Genomic DNA, 17,516 nt, shown 5'->3' on the forward strand with positions numbered 1-17,516 from the left:
TAACATCCAGAATCTGCTCACTTAACCAGAGCCTTCTCAATTCTGTTTGTGGTTCCAAATGTTACCACTTTCTGAGCAGAGGTGGGGATGGAGTTTCACTCCCTGCTGGGTAGAATAGCTCTGCTTTCATTGGTCTCCAAGTTTTCTCTCTCAGCTCTCGCTGGGGACCCTCCCTTTTACCAACAGCATTTTAAGAAACAGATCTGTGCTCCTCTCAACTTCTAGACCCCTGTTTCTCCTAACGAGACAGTTCATGCTGACGGCCCTTGGGAGACTGCCTGCCTGGGTGTGAGCCCCGACCCTGGGGCCTGGAGTCTTATCACCTCTCTAAGCCTCAGGGCTTCATTGTTGACATGGGGACAAGCACATCTCCCACCTCCTAGGGTTGTTGAAAAGATTCAACTAATCAGGCCTGTCCAAACGCCTGGCCCATGGTAGAGGTTCAGCCTATAGGGCTGTTATTATTATTGTTGTTGTTGTTGACGTGGAAGAAAAAATAGTAAAGTGCTTTGTGGGAAGCTGTCTGTAAGGAGCTGGTCACCTTGGTACCAGCCTGCCGGCACCGATGGCGGCCAGAAGATGCTTAGCACTTACCCAGGACGCTAAGCTGGAAATGTTTGGTCTTCTCTCCTATGGCGTTGGCCGCGATACAGGAGTAGTGGCCTGCACTAGACAGGTTGGCCTGGAGGACCTGCAGGAGGGCTCCATCTGGAGAGATGCGGTGGGCATCTCCGCCAGCCAGGGGCCTGCCATCTTTGAACCATGTGACCTTGGGCTGTGGGTGGCCTGTATGCAGAGGGAGAGGCAAGTGAAATGCTCCAAACAAGAGGTCAGAGGCTGCTCCAAGATGGGTTAGGGGACATCCATTCTCCACCTTAGTCCAGAGGCCCATGTAACAGGGCAAGACACAGAAGCAGCCACCAGGCCTGGCCTGGGCCCTTTCCTATGTGGTTTGATTGCCTTTTCCTTACCCAGGTTGTGGGCAGGAATGGCTTGGTACAGACAGGCAGGACAGAAAGGCAAGTTATCCCTTCCATCCATCCACCCATCCATCCATCCATCCATCTCTCCCAGCCCACAAGCATTAATGGGAGCCTACTCTGCTGGGCACTGGGGGAACCATGGTGACAAGGCAGCCCTTGGTCCTCAAGGAGCTCAGAGCTTGGCTGGGGTACACAGGTATCACAAGGCCACTATGGTCCAGTGTGGTCAGTGCTGGGATAGGGGAGTACTGGGACCTGTAGGAGCCCATGGGCCCAGAGGGTCGGCCAAGGACTCCTTGTGGAGGGTCCTGGAAGCTGAGCTCTGTAGTCAGATGAGTAGGGAAGAGTGTTTGGGGCAGAGGCACAAAGAGTGCAAAGGCCAAGATGGTGAGAGACCCTCCGTGGGGAGCAGTAGGGCTGGGGGCAGGCAGCCCAGATCTCCGGGGTCCCCCTGCTTCTCAGAGCTGCCTCTCACCCTTCTTCCAGTTCACTGCGTGTGTCCCTTACCTGTGACATTGCACGTCAGGTGAGCCGTCTGCCCCTCGGGAACCTTGATTGCCTCCTCCAGGTCCTCGTTCTCGATACTGGGAGGAACTGGGAGAAGCAGGGAAGACAGACACTAACTGACCACGCTGAACAACCACGGAGCAGGAAGCTAAGAGCCCATGGTACCTCTCTTCCATTTCCCCATCCCCTCACGCCTGCCTCCATGGGGCTGTGAGTTTACTAAGCCCCAACCCTAACCCTCAGCAGCTGGCTGAGGGAAGTACCAGTGCCTCTGGGAGAAGGCTCTGATCAGAGGAAGGCAGTTGGGTGGTATTGAAAATCTTTTCCCCCTTTCATCTGGGGTTAGTTCCAGCTGTTTCTGGAAAGTTCTATGGCAGCCTCAGAGAAGAGGTTGCTGATGAGGCAAAGAAAACAAGGCTTGGCTTCTCCCTCCTGCCGGTGCCAGACCCCACCTCCAGAAGCTCCCAGGCCGGAGGGAAAGGATTGGTGGGTGCCCACGAGAATGGGGTGGTGACATACCCAGGACCTCCACGCTGAAGTTCCTCCGCACCTCCCCAGCCTCGTTGCTTGCCAGGCACGAGTAGAGGCCTCTGTCTCGCTCCTGGGCCCGGGTCATCTTCAGCATCCAGCCACCTGGGGAGGGGGGGAGTGGGCTCCACGCACAGCTATGAGCAGCCTTCCGTCCCAAGCTGAGCCCAGGTTGCCCGCCAGGAAGAGGAGCATGCCAGGCATTATGTTTAGAGGTATAGGTATCTGCCTCCCACAATGTTCCATTCCTCAGACGGGTAAACTGAGGCCCAGGAGGGCAAACAGATAGATGGAGCCCCCTGGACATTAGACCTACACCAGGGTAAACTTGAGGACCCTGTTCTAGTAAGAAGGATCTGTCACCTGGCTACCCTCTCTTCTGTGGGTTGGCTGGGGCTAAAAGGACAGCAATGGTTTATGTAGTCCTGGCTCAGATCACAATCCTCATTCGACTCTGATGGACCTGGTAAAAGGCCACCTTCTCCCAAGGACCTCTCAGAGGTGAACCAGCTCCTCTCAGAGGAATGCAAGGATCTCCTAAGGCCAGCCCAAGGAAGGTAGATACACATCATCACTGCTGTTCTTGCACCCAGGGCAGACATCACTAATTGATCGCCACTCTCCTTTCTGCTGGGCCCAGATGCAGTCTCTGAATTCATATCATCACACTGAATCTGGCGGCCCCCACCAAGTGCTCAGAAGTGGTGCACAAGGGGAAACTTATTTACCATCCCAGCTTTGGCTGCATGGAACAACTGACGGGTCACTGAGGCTAAGCTTCAGGGGGCCTGGAAGTCCCTGAAAGATTCTGATGGGACATTGCCTCTTGGGCCTCAGTTGCCCCATTTGTATTCCAGCAAGAACCATCACAAACCAACTCTGTGAGGAAGATGAATATTCAAAGGAGAAAGTGCTTAGATCAGCATTTCCCAAAGTTCGTTACCATTCCATGCTATGTTTCATAGGTGCCGTGAGAATTTTTTTCCGCAGGACTTATCAGAACCTTGACTATACAGATGGTCACTGTGAGTCTCCAGGAGAGCAGAACAGGAAGCCTTTTCCAAACTTATTTAAATCTGATTTTTTTCCCCTGGAGCACCTCACCTGACCAGTGTTTTTGGGTGCACTCTCAGGGGACCAACAGCTAAAACGGTTATCCCAGCCAAGCCTGGCAGTGCAGGATCAGAGGTCACAGGCATGTGATGGACAGAGGTAGAGGGCCAGACCCGATAACCAGATACTCCCCTGACCAGCACCTTACCTGCCAAGAGGTAGGTGTCCTCCCCGGGGCTGATGGGTTCCTCCCCTCGGAACCAGAGGACCCCTGGAGGCGGGATGCCTGTGGCTTGACAGAGCAGCGTCAAGGGGCTGTGCAACACAGCCGTGACATTGGTCAGTGGGTCCAAGTCTCCAATGAGCTCTGGGGGCACTAGACACAGAGAAGAAGCCACATTCAGGATGCAGATGGGGGCTGTACGCTCCTGCTTGTCTCCCCACCAATGCCCTCGCCGAGGACCCCCGCCTCCCAGTCAGGGAAGCCTGAGGAGCAGAAGCGACAAGATCAGAGCTGCTCCCACCGAAGGGCGTGAGTGATGGCCACGGGCTGGGCTTTGGTAACAGGCTTGGGCCCCAGTTTCCCCGACCCCTCGTTGGAATGCCAGGAGAATTCGACAAGGACATGTGTAGAGCGCTCAGCACACAGCCTGGCACGGAGCAAAGACTGAGCAAACGAGATGGGAGTTAGAGCAAAGGGGAACACCAGATGGGTCCCTAAACCCACAGAGCAGAGTTCCATTCAGAAAGGAAGCCACGCCCTATCAGGCAGGGATAGGTGGGCGAGGCTGGGGATCCCAGCAATGATGGAGACATGAGAGGGTCCTCCCTAAAGGACCCCTGCCCACCTCTCCCTCCTTGTCTCTCTCCACTCCCTGCCTCCACCCTGAGGCATGCAGTAGGAGCTCAGTAAGAGATTGGAAGCACAAGGCTCTTCTAGCCCCCGTGAACGTGCCCCAGCCCTCTGCAGAGTCTGTTCCCTATGCCTGGCACTCTTCCTCTCACCCCGGCTCCCGACGAACCCCTACTCAGCCTTTGCATTTCAGCTAAAAGGTCACCTCCTACAGGAAGCTGCCCTGACTTCCCAGGACAGTGGTCAGGATCTTCCTGATCTCTCGGGGACCCCCGAATTCCCCCATCACATACGAGTCATGCAGGATAAAGAATGCCCGGAACAGAGGAGGGGAACAGCAAACACGGGAGACAGGGAGGAGGGAAATGAGGGCCATTTGGAACCAGTCCTGATTTTGAAAGCAGTGCTTGCAGCTTCTTCCAACAGGAGCCCTACCCAGAGGGGTCCGACTCCTGGCAGAACAAGGGGGTGGCCCCAGGAGCACAGCTTGGGGACAGAAGCAGCCTTGCCTTCTCCAGTCTGGTCCCCTTCCTGCCCTCCTCCAGCAGGCCGCAGGTCCTCACCCAGCACAGAGAGCGAAAACCTCCTCTCGGCCCTCCCGGCCACGTTCTCAGCCATGCAGCTGTAGCGCCCGGCGTGGACAGCCCGAGCCCGCTCCACGTGCAGCCTCTGACCCTGGCTCTGCAGCCGCAGGCCAGGCTCGGCCCCCACTGGCTCGCCGTCCCGCTCCCACGTCACCCTGGGCGGCGGTTTCCCTGTGGCGTTGCATTCCAGAGTGGCCTCCTCGTCCTGGACCACGGACACCTGTGTGTGGGGCTCCCGGGGGCCCGCGATCTGAGGGGGAACTGGCATGGGGAGAAAGCACGTCAGGGAAAGTGGGCCGCCGGGCACCAAACACGCGCCACATGCCAGGCTCTGGGCTCGCCTCCATTTGGCCTGTGGTCTTCCATGTCCCTTGCTGGCTGTGTGACCTTAGCCAGGTGACCTCAGCCAGGTGACCTCGCCTCTCTGGGCCTCCACTTTGCATCTGTATAATGGGGTCAGAAAAGTACCCCATGGCCCCCTCTCCCACACCCTGTGAATCGCAGGAAGGCCCGCCGTTCGGATAACGAGCTCACAGAACAGCCCTGAAGATTTGTGAGGGGTTTTCTTCCTTAGAAACCAGAGGCTTCCCGGAACTTAAACAGCTGTTAGGACTGGCCGAGGGTGAGGGATTATTCCACAGGTGGGGTTCTCCCCAAGATGCTGAACAGCATTTCTTTGGTTTTATTTTCTAGAATGATTTTTACAAGGTTGAGATATTTCATTTCATCCCGGCAGGACAAGTAGATGGAAACTTACGTTTCCATCACATATAGGAGCTTCGTATCAATTTTACATTTCTTTAGTTTCCAACTACTCCAAGCTGTGTTTTTTTCCCCCTCTGGACCATTGGGGGCTTCTTGGGATCACGCTGCCCCCTCTCTCACACTGAGGTCAGGAGCTGTAAGAAGCTGGCTGGGGGTAGGGGGCAGTTGAAAGGCCAGAGAGCTAAGGGGTAACAGGACAGTGCTCTCATCAGCCCTGTTTTGGGGTGAGGTCTGCCCCGCCAGGGCACCTGGCTGCCCGCCCTTTGGGCCCCACCTGGCCCCTTCCGCCTGGTTCAGGTCGTCCCAGCCTGACTCACCAAACACCTCCAGTTGCTGGTCCCGGCTGCTATTCCCGGCCACGTTGCTGCACTCACAGGTGTACGTTCCCTCCTGGGCCGGCTGGGCCTGTGCTAGATACAGCAGCCGCCCCACAGCTGACAGCTGCCCAAGGCCGGCCCCGTCCATGGGCAGAGGCTGACCTGGATGCATGAGAAAGAAGCCCCTGGTCCTTGGTCCTTCCACCTCGAACACTTGTCCTCCCATCCATCCTGGCCAGCTCCTGCTCATGCGTCAGGTGCCCACTTAGATGTCACCTCCACCAGGAAGCCTTCCCTGAGCACCAAATCTGATCCCGGAACCCACTCTGAGCTCCCATAACACTGAGCCTCTCCCCAACACAGATAAGCCTGCAGGTGGCACGTCCGAATCCTGCCCTGGCGTGGGCTGCCCTGGACGGCAGACCCTGCCTCACTTTCCCCCTGGGATCCTTAGAGGTTCTCTGGGGCCTGGCATATAATAGTGCTCAGTGAAGGCTATCGAATGAATGACCCATCCATCTAGCTACACAGATGGGGGAGGGAGACCAAGCAGCTGGCACACCTGGCAGCAAGGAGACCCCGATGCAGGGAAGGATTTTGTAAACCAAGGGGCACTGGATTAAACACTAACTTCCAACATCCTGCACCTGTTCAGAGCAGAGCGGCCCTCTGGGCTCTGGCCATCCATCAGCATGTGTCCCCGCAGGGGGAGGAGACTAGGTGGCCACAGGACATTCTTCCTCGCTCTTACATTCTATTCTCTGTCCGCGCTCTCTCCCCGGGTGATCTCGACTTGTCTTGTCACTTTGGGATTTATTCTTAGTCCAGACCTCTCTTCCCAGACCTGCCCTTGCAGCCTCTCCATCTGGGTGATGGCAGAATCACTCTCCTGACTACCAGGCCAAAGGTCATCTCCGACCCCTCCTTCTTCTTAGCTCCCTATCCCAGCCGTCAGAAAATCCGGCCAGCACCACCTTTGAAATGCATCGAGACTACGGCCCCTCCCAACACCTCATGGATACCCACCTAGTCCACGTGCCAGTATCTCTTGCCCAGAGTCCCTGCAGGAGCCCCCTCACTGGCCACTCTGCTCCCACCCTTGCTCCCAATGCTCTATTCTCATCATGCTGGTAGGAACCATCTAGAGTACAAACCAGACCCCTCCAGAAGCCCCATCTCACTCAAGGTAAAAGCTAAGATCCTTACAGCCTTTGATCCCCCCCCCCATCGCACAGGTGACCATCGCCTGGTACCGTCCCCTTGCTGAATCTGCTCCAGCCCCACTGGCCTCTTTGCTGTTCTTCAAACATGCTTGGTTCACCCCTGCCCCAGGGCCTTTGCACCTGCCATCACCTCTGCCTGGAATGCTTTTCCCTACAATATCCTCATGCCCATCCCTCACCTTCTCCACATCTGCTTGGTCAAATGTCCCTGGCCACCCAACTTAAAATTGCAAATCCCACCTCCCTCCCCCCTCACGACTTCTCCCCTTTCCTGGCTTTTATTTCTCTCCATTGCACTTATCATGTCAGGTATTAAGTCATTTACAGGCATACCTCGGAGATATCATAGGTTCAGTTCCAGACAAATGCAAAAAGCGTATATCGAAATAAAGGGAGTCACGTGATTTTTTGGTTTCCCAGTGCATATAAAAATTATGTTTAGTCTATTAAGTGTGCACTATTATGTTTAAAAACACAATGTACATAACCTAATGAAAAATACTTTAAAATGCTAACCATCATCTGAGCCTTCAGCAAGCCATAATCTTTTTTCAATAGTAATATCAAAGATCACTAATCACAGACCACCGTAACAAACATAATTATGATAATGAAAAAGTTATAAATATTGGGAGAATTATCAAAATGGGACAGAGACCCAAAGTGAGCAAATGCTGGAAAATGTTGGGGAAATGGTACCAATAGACTTGCTGGAGGCAGGGTTGCCATAAACCTTCAATTTATAAAAAACATGACATCTGCGAAACTCAGTAAAGCAAAGTACAATAAAACGAGTTAGGCCTATACTAACTTCTCATTTATTATCTGACTGCCTCAATCCACTGCCGTACGTCCAGCACCTAGAATGGAGCCTGGTACGAGAGGCTCTCAACAAATACTGGTTAAATGAATGAATTCCAAATATTTATTGAGCACCTGTTTTGTACCGGGCACTGTCTTAGCCACTGCTGAATTCCCAGACAGTGCCTCCCAGGGCTCACGGGCTCACGGAGGAGCAGACATTGAAGGACTAAGGTGGGTAATATGATGAGCTAACATACAGGGGTGGCGTCAAGGAGGCCTAGACTGGGGTGGAGGTCAGGGAGGGCTTCCTGGAAGAAGAGACATCTGAAGTGAGGCCTGAGGATCGATCCAGCTCTCATTGGCTGCAGGGGCTTCTGTAACCAGCGCCCACACCCCCTAGGGCTGTAAGCCCACCCACCTCCAACTCAGCTAGAATGGGGCCACCCAGCGAGGGCAGGGAGCAGCCTCCTTGGGTGGGGCAATGAGGGTAGGGCTGGGCGAGGTCAGCCATCCTACCGTCCTTCCTCCAGGAGATCTTGGGGAAGGGGACGCCCCAACATTCGCAGGACAGCCTGGCGGGGTGCCCCTCGGTCACAGTCAGGGTGCGAGGCTCTGGTGAGGGGAACACTGGAGGGACTGAGTGAAACAGAGGAGGTGAGGTGGGCAGGAAGTTGTGGGCTGGGATAAGAAAGGGACCCCGTGGGGGAGAGGGTGGGGTGGAGGAGGGCTGTATCCTAGAGCCCACTCAAGGCAGCCCCAACCCCAGGGCTTGAGAGCCAGCCCTCACAGGGGCAGGGGGAGGGACCCCAGCCCAGCCCAGGAGAACCTCACCCCAGACATTTAGGTTGTAGTGTTTCTCCGAGCAGCCTGCCTGGTTCCGCGCCTCGCAGGTATAGCGGCCTGCGTCCACCACCCCGGCTCTGTCCACCTGGCCGAGAGCAAAAACAACCCATCAGCGGGGGCGGCACAGATGGGATTACGCCCGGACAGACTGTGTGACCTTGGGCATGTCACTTTACGTAGCTGAGTCCCCCCTCCCACCCGGAACCACGGAGCAGTGGTAGCACCTGCTGCGCCTCTTGTACCGGGAAGTTTCTGGAAGTTTCTGGAAGCCAGGGCCTTGGTGGCCTGACATGGACCGGGCACAAATGGTGGCCCTGCCAGCCTCACCCCACTTCACATCCACAGCCCAGTCCTGTTCCAAGGAGGAGGCGGAGGGGACCCTGTCCTCAGGGGTCAGATCCTGACCTAGGGGGGTGAGGGAGCTAGGCTGTGGCTTTGCAGAATGAAGGGAAGGAGGGGGCGGTATTCCAGGCAGAGGAAACCAAAGAAAGGGGCTCAGAGTTGGGGATGATCACATCACAAGATGTAGAGGGGTGGGAGAAAGAGGAACAGGCTGGAGTGGAGGGTTCTCCCCGCACCTTGGAGAGGTACGTCCCTCCCGCCGCTGACATGGACGAGCTGTGCTCTGGGGCAGGTGGGGCCTCACAGGCGTTCTCTAGGACTCTCCCAGCCACCCCAGAAGAAAGGCAACAGGTGCTCACAGGTGAGAGAGCAGAGGCCAGGGTGGTCAGAACACGACCACCCAACGGGGCAGTAGTCCGGAGAGGTGGAGCTAAACTTTAAATCCAGGCTGTGACTCCAGAGTCCCTGACCCTAGTTAACCCCTGCCTTGCCGGGTCAGATGAAGGGCCTTAAATGCCCAAAGGCAAGGAGGCTTTCGAACAAGGAGTGAAAAACTCGTGGGGGTCCTGAGGAAAGTGCCCCCCCGCCCGCCACTGAGGGCTCAGTCCTGGGGCTTCGCTCTCCATCCCTGTTCGGCTGGAAGCAGCTCTGATGGGTCCTGGGACTGGAGGGGCCTGCAGGTCACAGTGAGCTGAACTGATGCTCACGGGGGCACCTCAGCCCGCCCTGTTCAGGGCTCAGCTCTGCTCACAGTGGGGGCCCCCTTGGTGGCCTGGGAGGCCGCACACCTCCAGCAAGGCCTTGTCTGCGGAGAGGCGGATGCCAGGCCGGGGCTCCAGGGGGCGGCCGTCCTTCCGCCAGCTCAGCACGGGAGGGGGCACAGCGTGGCTCTGGCACTCCAGGGCCACTGACTCGTTGGCCACGACGGACACATTCAGCTCTTCTCCAAGGATGCTTGGGGGCACTGTGGGAGGGGGCGGGGCAGGGGCTGTCTCAGCAGCCGGGAGCAACCACCAGGGATGGGAAGTCACCATTAGGACGAGGGCCCACCCCCTGAGCTGCAGCCCTCTCGTCCTCCCCTTGATGACCTTCAGAGGAGGCCCCCAAACCTGAAGAGGATGGTGCATTATAACAACGTCAATAGTCTGAATATGATTTTGTACTTTAGTTGTACCAGACGTTACCACTGAGGAAAGGGCCCACCCGCCCACCTGTCCACAACAGGGGAGTTCACACGCTAGGAGAGGGCTCTGGGGGTCCAACTAACCCCTACATGAAGGCAGACACAGTCCCAGGCCAGACCTCCCACATCCAACCCCCGGGGATGCCCCAGCCCCACCTTCTTGAGCCGCCGGCCTGCACCCGGCAAAGTCCAGGGCCTGACACTCACCGTGGACATGCAGGATGATGTCCCGGCGGTCCTCGCCCACCGCATTCACGGCGACGCAGGAGTAGCTGCCGGAGTCGGAAGCCCGGGCACTGGCCAGCGTGAGGACCCGGCCCCCAGGGAAGACCTGTGGCCCAGAAGGAAGTCCACGTGAGGTCCGGCCCTGCTAGCAGGCACAGCGGGCAGCTTGTCCCAGACCCCCGGGGCCCGCCACAGTGCAGAGGAACCCCGAGTTCTACCCAGACCCCAGGACCTCTGCTGGCTGGTGGGGAATAACATCTGTCCTGGGAAACAGTCCCCTGGAGTGGGGCTATGGCTCGGGAGCCCTTGAGATAGGGCTGGTCCCCAAGTGTAAGATGCACGACTGATTTCAAAGAGCTTGTACAAAAATGTCTGGTTAATGATTTCTTATACTGATCACGTGATGCAATGATACTTTTTGGATATACTGGGTGAACTAAAATGTATTTTTTATACAGCAGTTTTTTTTTAATATTCACTTTTAATTTATTTATAAATAAATAAAGTAGCCAAAGGACACTTTTATTTATTTATGTATGCCACACTGTGAGGCTTTTGGGATCTTAGTTCCCCGAGCAGGGATCGAACCCGTACCCCCTGCAGTGGAAGCAAGGAGTCCTAACCACTGCACCACCAGGGAATTCCTTAAAATGCATTATTAAAATTGGTTTCACCTGTTTCTTTTTATTCCTCCTAATGCAGCTACTAGAAAATTTTAAATTACATATTCGGTTCACCTTGGTGGTGTGCATTACGTTTCTGGAGACCACCTGGCTCTAGACTCCGTTCAGCATCTCCCCTTCCTCCCTCCAGTCGACCATCCTGGGCCATCACTGTTTCCGTCTCCCCGCAGCACTCCCAGGCCCTGACCTCTGCTCCCAGCACCCACTGAGGCACCCGGCAGGCGAGTCAGGGCCACCCACCCCTACTGACCTGGAGGCCAGAGGTCCCTGCAGTGGACACAGGGTTTCCATCCTTCAGCCACATCAGCATGGGGCTGGGGGCTCCCGTGGCGTTACAGGTCAGCCGAACCGGGCTGTGGAGCATCACGGGGCCCGGCAGGCTGGGTGGCAGAGTGATGCGCGGAGGCACTGCAAGGTGAGGGCGGCACAGGGCACAGGCTGAGCCCCGCTGGGGGTGAAGCAGGCAGGGCCCCTGGCTGGGTACCCACACGGGAGCACACGGCCACAAACAAAAGCTTAGGGACAGCCACTCCCAACATGGGCGCAGCGCTCCACAGTCCTTGAGGTTGCTCATCTCACCCTTCCAACTCCATCACGAGGCTTCCACAGATGGGAAACTGAGGCTCAGAGAGGGAAGTCACCTGCCCAGGGCTGACCAGCTAGGAACTGGCAGAAGCAGCACCTCAACTTGGGCCTTCTGGTCAGCACGAGGTCATTATCAGGGGGATGGTGTAGGGGTAACCAGGGTTGAGAATCCCTGGGCAGGTTTTGCTTTCTAACTCAGAGGTATCAGCCTCCAGACAGCCCCTCGTGGGCAGAAAATGGTCAGAAGATTCAGTTGTATCTGGGAGGCATGAGCCATGACACCCAGGGTCCCAGCCTCCTGTCCAGCTCCCTACCCACTGCTGTCAGGATAAAGACCCAATCTCTCCAGCCTCCATCTGGTCCCCAGCACCACCCTGGCCCCTCCTCTCACTGTTCTGTAAGCTCCAAGCCCCCAGCCTCCTTTCAGTTTCTCCAATTCTCTATAGCCTTAGCATGTGGCACATGGTCTCCGTTTAGGCATCCAGCTCTCCAAGATGCCTCCTGGGACCCCCCAGGCCAGGTCAGCGCCCCAGTTCCAGGCATTCAGTTGTACCTCACTTTTCCTAGCTCTTATCACAATCGTCATGAAACAGTACTCTGGGTAAGTATCCAGTTACCGTATCCTCCACTAGACTGAAAGCTCCCGGGTCCGTCTTGTTCAGGGCTGCAGCCCCAGGGTCTGCCCAGAGCACGTACAGGCACACCTCGTTTTACTGTGCTTCGCCTCACTGCACTTTGCAGATGTTGTGTTTTTTACAAACGGAAGGTTTGTGGCAACCCTGCCTTGAGCAAGTCTATCGGTGCTATTTTTCCAACAGCATTGGCTCACTTCTGGTCTCTGCGTCACATTTTGGTAATTCTCGCCATATTTCAAACTTTTCCTTTACTGTTCTATTTGTTATAGTGACTTTTGAGGTTGCTACTACGACTCACCAAAGGCTCAGATGATGGTTAGAATTTTTTAGCAATAAAATACTTTTTAATTAAAGTCTGTACTTTCTTTAGACATAATGCTACTGCACAGTTACTACAGTATAGTGTAAACAGAACTTTTCTATGCAAGGGGAAACCAAAACATTCATGTGACTTGCTTTATTTTGATATTCGCTTTATTGTGGTGGCCTGGAACTGAATGAACCTGCAGTATCTCTGAGGTACGCCTGTCCTCAACAGATGGAGGAACTGGTGTTTGAATAGATGGATGGATGGGGGGATAGGCAGAGGACTGGATGGGTGGTTGGATCAGTGGAAGAACAGTTGGGTGTTTCCATGCATGGATAGAAGAATGGATGGGTAAATTATCAATGGGTGGAAGGAAGGAAAGATGAAAGGAAGGATGGATGGATGGATGATGGACGGAAGGAAGGATGGATGGACACAGATGGATGAACAGACTGAGGGACAACTGGATGGAAGACAACTTTGGGGACAAGGATCCCTTTAGTCTCAGGGCAGCTCACCATTGACCCGTAGGCCATACTGCAGCTCTGTGCTGCCTGCCACATTGGATGCCACACAGCGGTAGCTCCCAGCGTCAGAAGACTGGGCTCGCTCAATGAGGAGAACTCTCCCATCAGCTGACACCGTCACTCCCTTCTGGGCAGAGACAGGCTGGTGGCCCTTGAACCAGGAGATATCTGGTGAAGAGAAGAGAGATGAAAGGGTCCCTGCCAGCCCTTCAGACTGTTCCCTGTGTCATGGGCATCCAGGAGAGGCTTCCTGGGTGGCCACATGCTGTGCCTTTATTTCAGGCACTGGAGAAAGCCAGTGTTCTCCAGGAAGGGGAGCGGGGCAGAACAGGGCGGCGTTGTCTGAGATGGAACCGAAGGCAGAGAGGGATGCAGGCTGGGGCAGCCAGGAGCAAGGAGAGTCAAAGTCAGCCCAGCCCCTCACGTCCTCCCCCTGCCAGGAGACCACCCATGGGGGAGATCTTTAGAGGAGAACACAGTATACCCCAAAACAGCAGCCTCATAAATATGGACCAATTATAAACAGCTACATGCGCCCCCATGTCCATAGCAGCACTATTCACAATAGCCAAGACATGGAAACAACCTAAACGTCCATCGACAGAGGAATGGATAAAGATGGGTGCATATACACAATGGAATACTACTCAGCCATAAAAAAGAACGAAAGAATGCTATTCGCAGCAACATGGATGGAACCAGAGATTAGCATACTAAGTGAGGTAAGAAAGAGAAAGACAAATGCCATATGATATCACTTATATGTGGAATCTAAAATATGACACAAATGAACCTATCTACAAAACAGACTCGTGGACACAGAGAACAGACTGGTGGTTGCCACGGGAAAGGGGGTTGGGGAGGGACGGAGTGGGAGGTTGGGGTCAGCATACATAAGCTATCATACATAGAATGGATAAACAACAAAGTTCTACTGTATAACACAGAGAATTATATTCAATATCCTATGATAAACCATAATGGAAAAGCATATTAAAAAAGAATGTATATATATATATATGTATAACTGAATCATTTTGCTGTACAGCAGAAATTAACACAATATTGTAAACCAATATACTTCAATTTAAAAATAAATAAGTTAATAAAGAGATAATAAATAAATTAGTAACGACCGATTGTATCTTCAACTTCCTTACCTCCTGCCAGGGTCCAGCCCAGAAGAGGGTTTCCCCATGGCAGAGGGCAAATACCTCCAGGGCTCACCACCCCAGGCAAAGCAGGACTGAGCTGGCTCAGATGGGGGACAGGAAACGGACCCCCTTCCTGGGGCCATCCTGTCTGCCGGGCACCCACACCTAGCTGTAGCTCTCAGACCTTTGCTCAACTGCTGGTCTAGAGAAAAGGCCCAGGCCCTCCAGGTCCTGTTTCTCACCGCCAGCCCTGGGGCGGCCCCGTGAAGCCACAAACTCAGCAGAAACCCGGCAGGTTTGTTTCAGACACCAGTGCAAAGGCTCTGGGCGCTGGCAGTGACTGGCATGTAATGGGCATTGCATAAACGGCTGCTGACAAGGAAGAGGGGAACGCTGGGGAGGGAAGGGGAAGGCCTACTGATCTCATCCTGCTTTGTCCACAGCCAGAGTGGTGCCTGTGGCACTGCCCCGCCTCTTTGGATGGGAACTGGGGTTGGCTGGAGGTGGCTTTCAGCCAACAGGAGGGGTCTTACTTACCAGGAGGGGGTACGCCTGAAGCCAGACACTCCAAGTTTACGGAGGCATTTTCCAGCACTGCCTTTTTGACCAGGCCCGGCTCGATATTGGGGGGCACTAGGGGAGACGAGGAGAGCCCCGGCTTGGAGGGGGTACAGGCTCTGGGTGGCTCATCTCAGCCTCCCCAGTGCCCCTCCCCAGCCTTCCCAAGGTGCCTGACCCCCCAGGAACAGCCTGCATCAGACACACCGGGGAGGTGGACCCCAGGCAGTCACGAGGAGTGACAAGGGCAAGGATTTGCCCATATACACAAGGACCTAAATGAGCCCCCAGATGAAGAGAACAAGCAAAGATACATATGAATGAGAACAAGGCTGTCCACTGAAAATCCGGCAGAAAACAACCAAAAGCGACCACAGAGCAAATGATTTTCTACTTCTAAAGTTAAGTACGTGACATTAATTTTAGAACCCCCAGCCGTCCCCAACCCCCCACGGCAGCCCTGCGGGCCCTCAATCACCCACCACCCCAGGTCCAGGCTCTGCCTCCACCCACATCCTCACCCAACACCTTGAGCGCCACGTCTCTCCTGCTCTCCCCAGCCGGGTTAGTGGCAGCACAAGTGTAGATGCCTTCGTCCCTCAGGTCCACCTTCTCGATCTGGTGGAGAGGAGGAAAGGCAGGTGTGTGCCAAGATGTGGGTGGGGCCTGGGGTCAGAGCAACACGGACATGGCAAGTGGCTGGGCTGTTGCTGACCCCAGCGCAGGAGAAGTGAGGCAGGGGCACAAGCGTGGTTCCGGCTGGAGTTCTGAGCCACACATTCAGATTCCAGGGGATCCCTCTGGTCTTGGGGATACTCCCCTCCCCCAATTTTCTCCCTCTGGGAGCTCAAATTCCGGGGACCTCGACTAGGCTTAGGGCTCCCTTCCTTCTTCAGACCCAGCACCCCAAGGTCCACTGAGCATTTCTAGGATGAGTGGACTGTTTGTCCTGCCCCCAGGCTGCCAGAGCTCCGCTTGGGCTCCCCGGGGCCGCTAAAAAGCAGCCCCTCCCCCTGTGCAAGGTTGGCCTGCCAGCCCTGGGGCCCTTGCACGTACCTGCAGGTTCCCCCCCGAGGTTGCCAGGGCCACACCATCCTTCCACCAGCGGAGGCTTGGGGTAGGTACCCCAGTCCCTGCACATTGGAGGGTCACAGGCTGCAGGAAAGGGGCTGTGATGTCCTCACCCCCAACTATGACCACCGACGGGAGCTCTGGGCAGAGGGAGAGGCAGGGAGGCCCAGTCAGGGTCAGGAGGGGTGCAGTGGGCACCCAGAAACCTCTTCAATGCCTGGGGAGGGAGGGAGTGGCCTTGCAGGGCTGGCCTCTAGCTTCCCTCCACTCAACCCTCCAGATACCTGGCCTTAGGGTAAAGAGCACCAGACTGAGAGCCGGCAGAGCTAGTCTTTCCCTTTCAAATTCTCCCATTCATCATCTATCCATCCATCATCCATCCATCCATCATTCATCCATCCATTATCCATCCACATGTGCACTGAGCATCTACTCTGTGTCCCACACTGCACTATGCACAGGGACACAGCAGAGAAAGTTCTGTGCTGCCCTCAGAGCTCCCAAGCTGGGCAGTGGAGATGAACAGCCAAACGAGAAATCCCAATACAGTAGGTGGGGGGTTATGGCCACGAGAGGCTGGGCAGTGCAGATTATAACCATGGTGGAATCAAGGAGGGCTTCCTGGAGGAAGGGGTGTTTTTTAGGACAGACCTGAAAGACAGGGAGGAGCTAATCAGGCAAAGAGGAAGAATGTTCCAGGCAGAGGGAACAGCATTTGCAGGACTGGAGGTAAGAAAGCCAACGTATTTTAACAGTTGAATGAAGTTCAGCGTGGTCAGCATAGAGAGCGAGCTGGGGTCGAGGGGAGGCTAGGGAGGGGATCGAAGGCCTGTAGACAAGTGTGGTGAGCAGCTGAGACCACCCTCTCACACCTGTGTCTCTGGGGAGCTGGCAAGTCCAGACCAGGAATGCTGTCCAGAGAAGACCAGCTCCACGCCCTTCCCATGTCTGTCAGGCTGGCTTCACCCACCCCGGCATCTCGGGCTGTCATTGCCCCAGAACGCCAGGCCGCCCTCACCGTGCACAGACAACTCCACTTCAGCCCCTGCAGTGCCCGCTTCATTGGTGGCCTGGCAGGCGAAGAGGCCCGCGTGGTCCAGCTCCACGTGGTCGATGCGCAGTGTGGTCCCCTGCGAGGTCAGCTGCACCCCGGCCAGCTCCTCGGCTGGGCGGCCATTCTGCAGCCAGCTAAGGTGTGTGGGGAGGGGAACGGGTCAGCCTGAGGCTAGAGAAGGTAGGGGCAACAGGACAGGCCAAGAGGCCAGGCAGCATCTCTCTCCTGTCCTCACGTCCTGGGCTCCATGGCCTCTTTCATGCTCCTGGGAGGGGAAGCATCTCCCGTCCCCACCCACCCCCAAAGCATGCTCTCTGCCTGTACCCCAGCCCCCCAGTTCTGGCCTCCACCATCCCATACGCACTGGATCGCGGGCACTGGGGAGCCTGAGGCCTGGCAGGGAAGGTCCAGGGGCTGTCCTACGAGGGTGGTCACCGGGCCCAAGCCTTCAGCCAACAGGAGCTGCGGGGGCACTGTGGGCAGGGGCCACCATTGGGTGTCTGGAGCTGAGGAGATCCCGGCCTACAGCCCTTCCAAGTCCCAGTGCCGCCAGAGCCAGGCCCAAGCTTCCCCTCACCCTTCAAGCACTCCCATAAACAGCCCCTCGTCCAGAAGGCCTTCTAGGGCCACCCAAGTTCAGGCTCCCCACAGGATCGGTCTGTTTATTCAATGTCTTCCCACCAGACCCAGGGCTCAGGAGTCCCGTCTCCCTGTTCCCTGCCTTATCCAGGG

The 17,516-nt window shown here is 55.7% G+C and overlaps 1 protein-coding gene across 1 annotated transcript in view; it reads right to left on the reverse strand.

Moving 5' to 3' along the window:
• The window catches only part of HMCN2 (hemicentin 2), a 149,289-nt gene that overhangs the window by 50,874 nt on the left and 80,899 nt on the right, over nucleotides 1-17,516 (reverse strand). The window contains exons 33-49 of the mRNA XM_060299922.2: nucleotides 17,149-17,257; nucleotides 16,749-16,918; nucleotides 15,716-15,870; nucleotides 15,181-15,277; nucleotides 14,639-14,734; nucleotides 12,939-13,115; nucleotides 11,144-11,301; nucleotides 10,193-10,316; nucleotides 9,591-9,766; nucleotides 8,449-8,545; nucleotides 8,134-8,253; nucleotides 5,591-5,752; nucleotides 4,488-4,769; nucleotides 3,280-3,447; nucleotides 2,010-2,123; nucleotides 1,491-1,577; nucleotides 595-786 (exon numbers count right to left, since the gene is read on the reverse strand). Coding sequence (XP_060155905.1) covers nucleotides 595-786; nucleotides 1,491-1,577; nucleotides 2,010-2,123; nucleotides 3,280-3,447; nucleotides 4,488-4,769; nucleotides 5,591-5,752; nucleotides 8,134-8,253; nucleotides 8,449-8,545; nucleotides 9,591-9,766; nucleotides 10,193-10,316; nucleotides 11,144-11,301; nucleotides 12,939-13,115; nucleotides 14,639-14,734; nucleotides 15,181-15,277; nucleotides 15,716-15,870; nucleotides 16,749-16,918; nucleotides 17,149-17,257 — 2,484 coding nt within the window. The remainder of the gene's footprint in view (nucleotides 1-594; nucleotides 787-1,490; nucleotides 1,578-2,009; nucleotides 2,124-3,279; nucleotides 3,448-4,487; nucleotides 4,770-5,590; nucleotides 5,753-8,133; nucleotides 8,254-8,448; nucleotides 8,546-9,590; nucleotides 9,767-10,192; nucleotides 10,317-11,143; nucleotides 11,302-12,938; nucleotides 13,116-14,638; nucleotides 14,735-15,180; nucleotides 15,278-15,715; nucleotides 15,871-16,748; nucleotides 16,919-17,148; nucleotides 17,258-17,516) is intronic.

This window comes from Globicephala melas, chromosome 6 (assembly GCF_963455315.2).
Source record: "Globicephala melas chromosome 6, mGloMel1.2, whole genome shotgun sequence".
In the NCBI taxonomy this organism is placed as follows: domain Eukaryota; kingdom Metazoa; phylum Chordata; class Mammalia; order Artiodactyla; family Delphinidae; genus Globicephala; species Globicephala melas.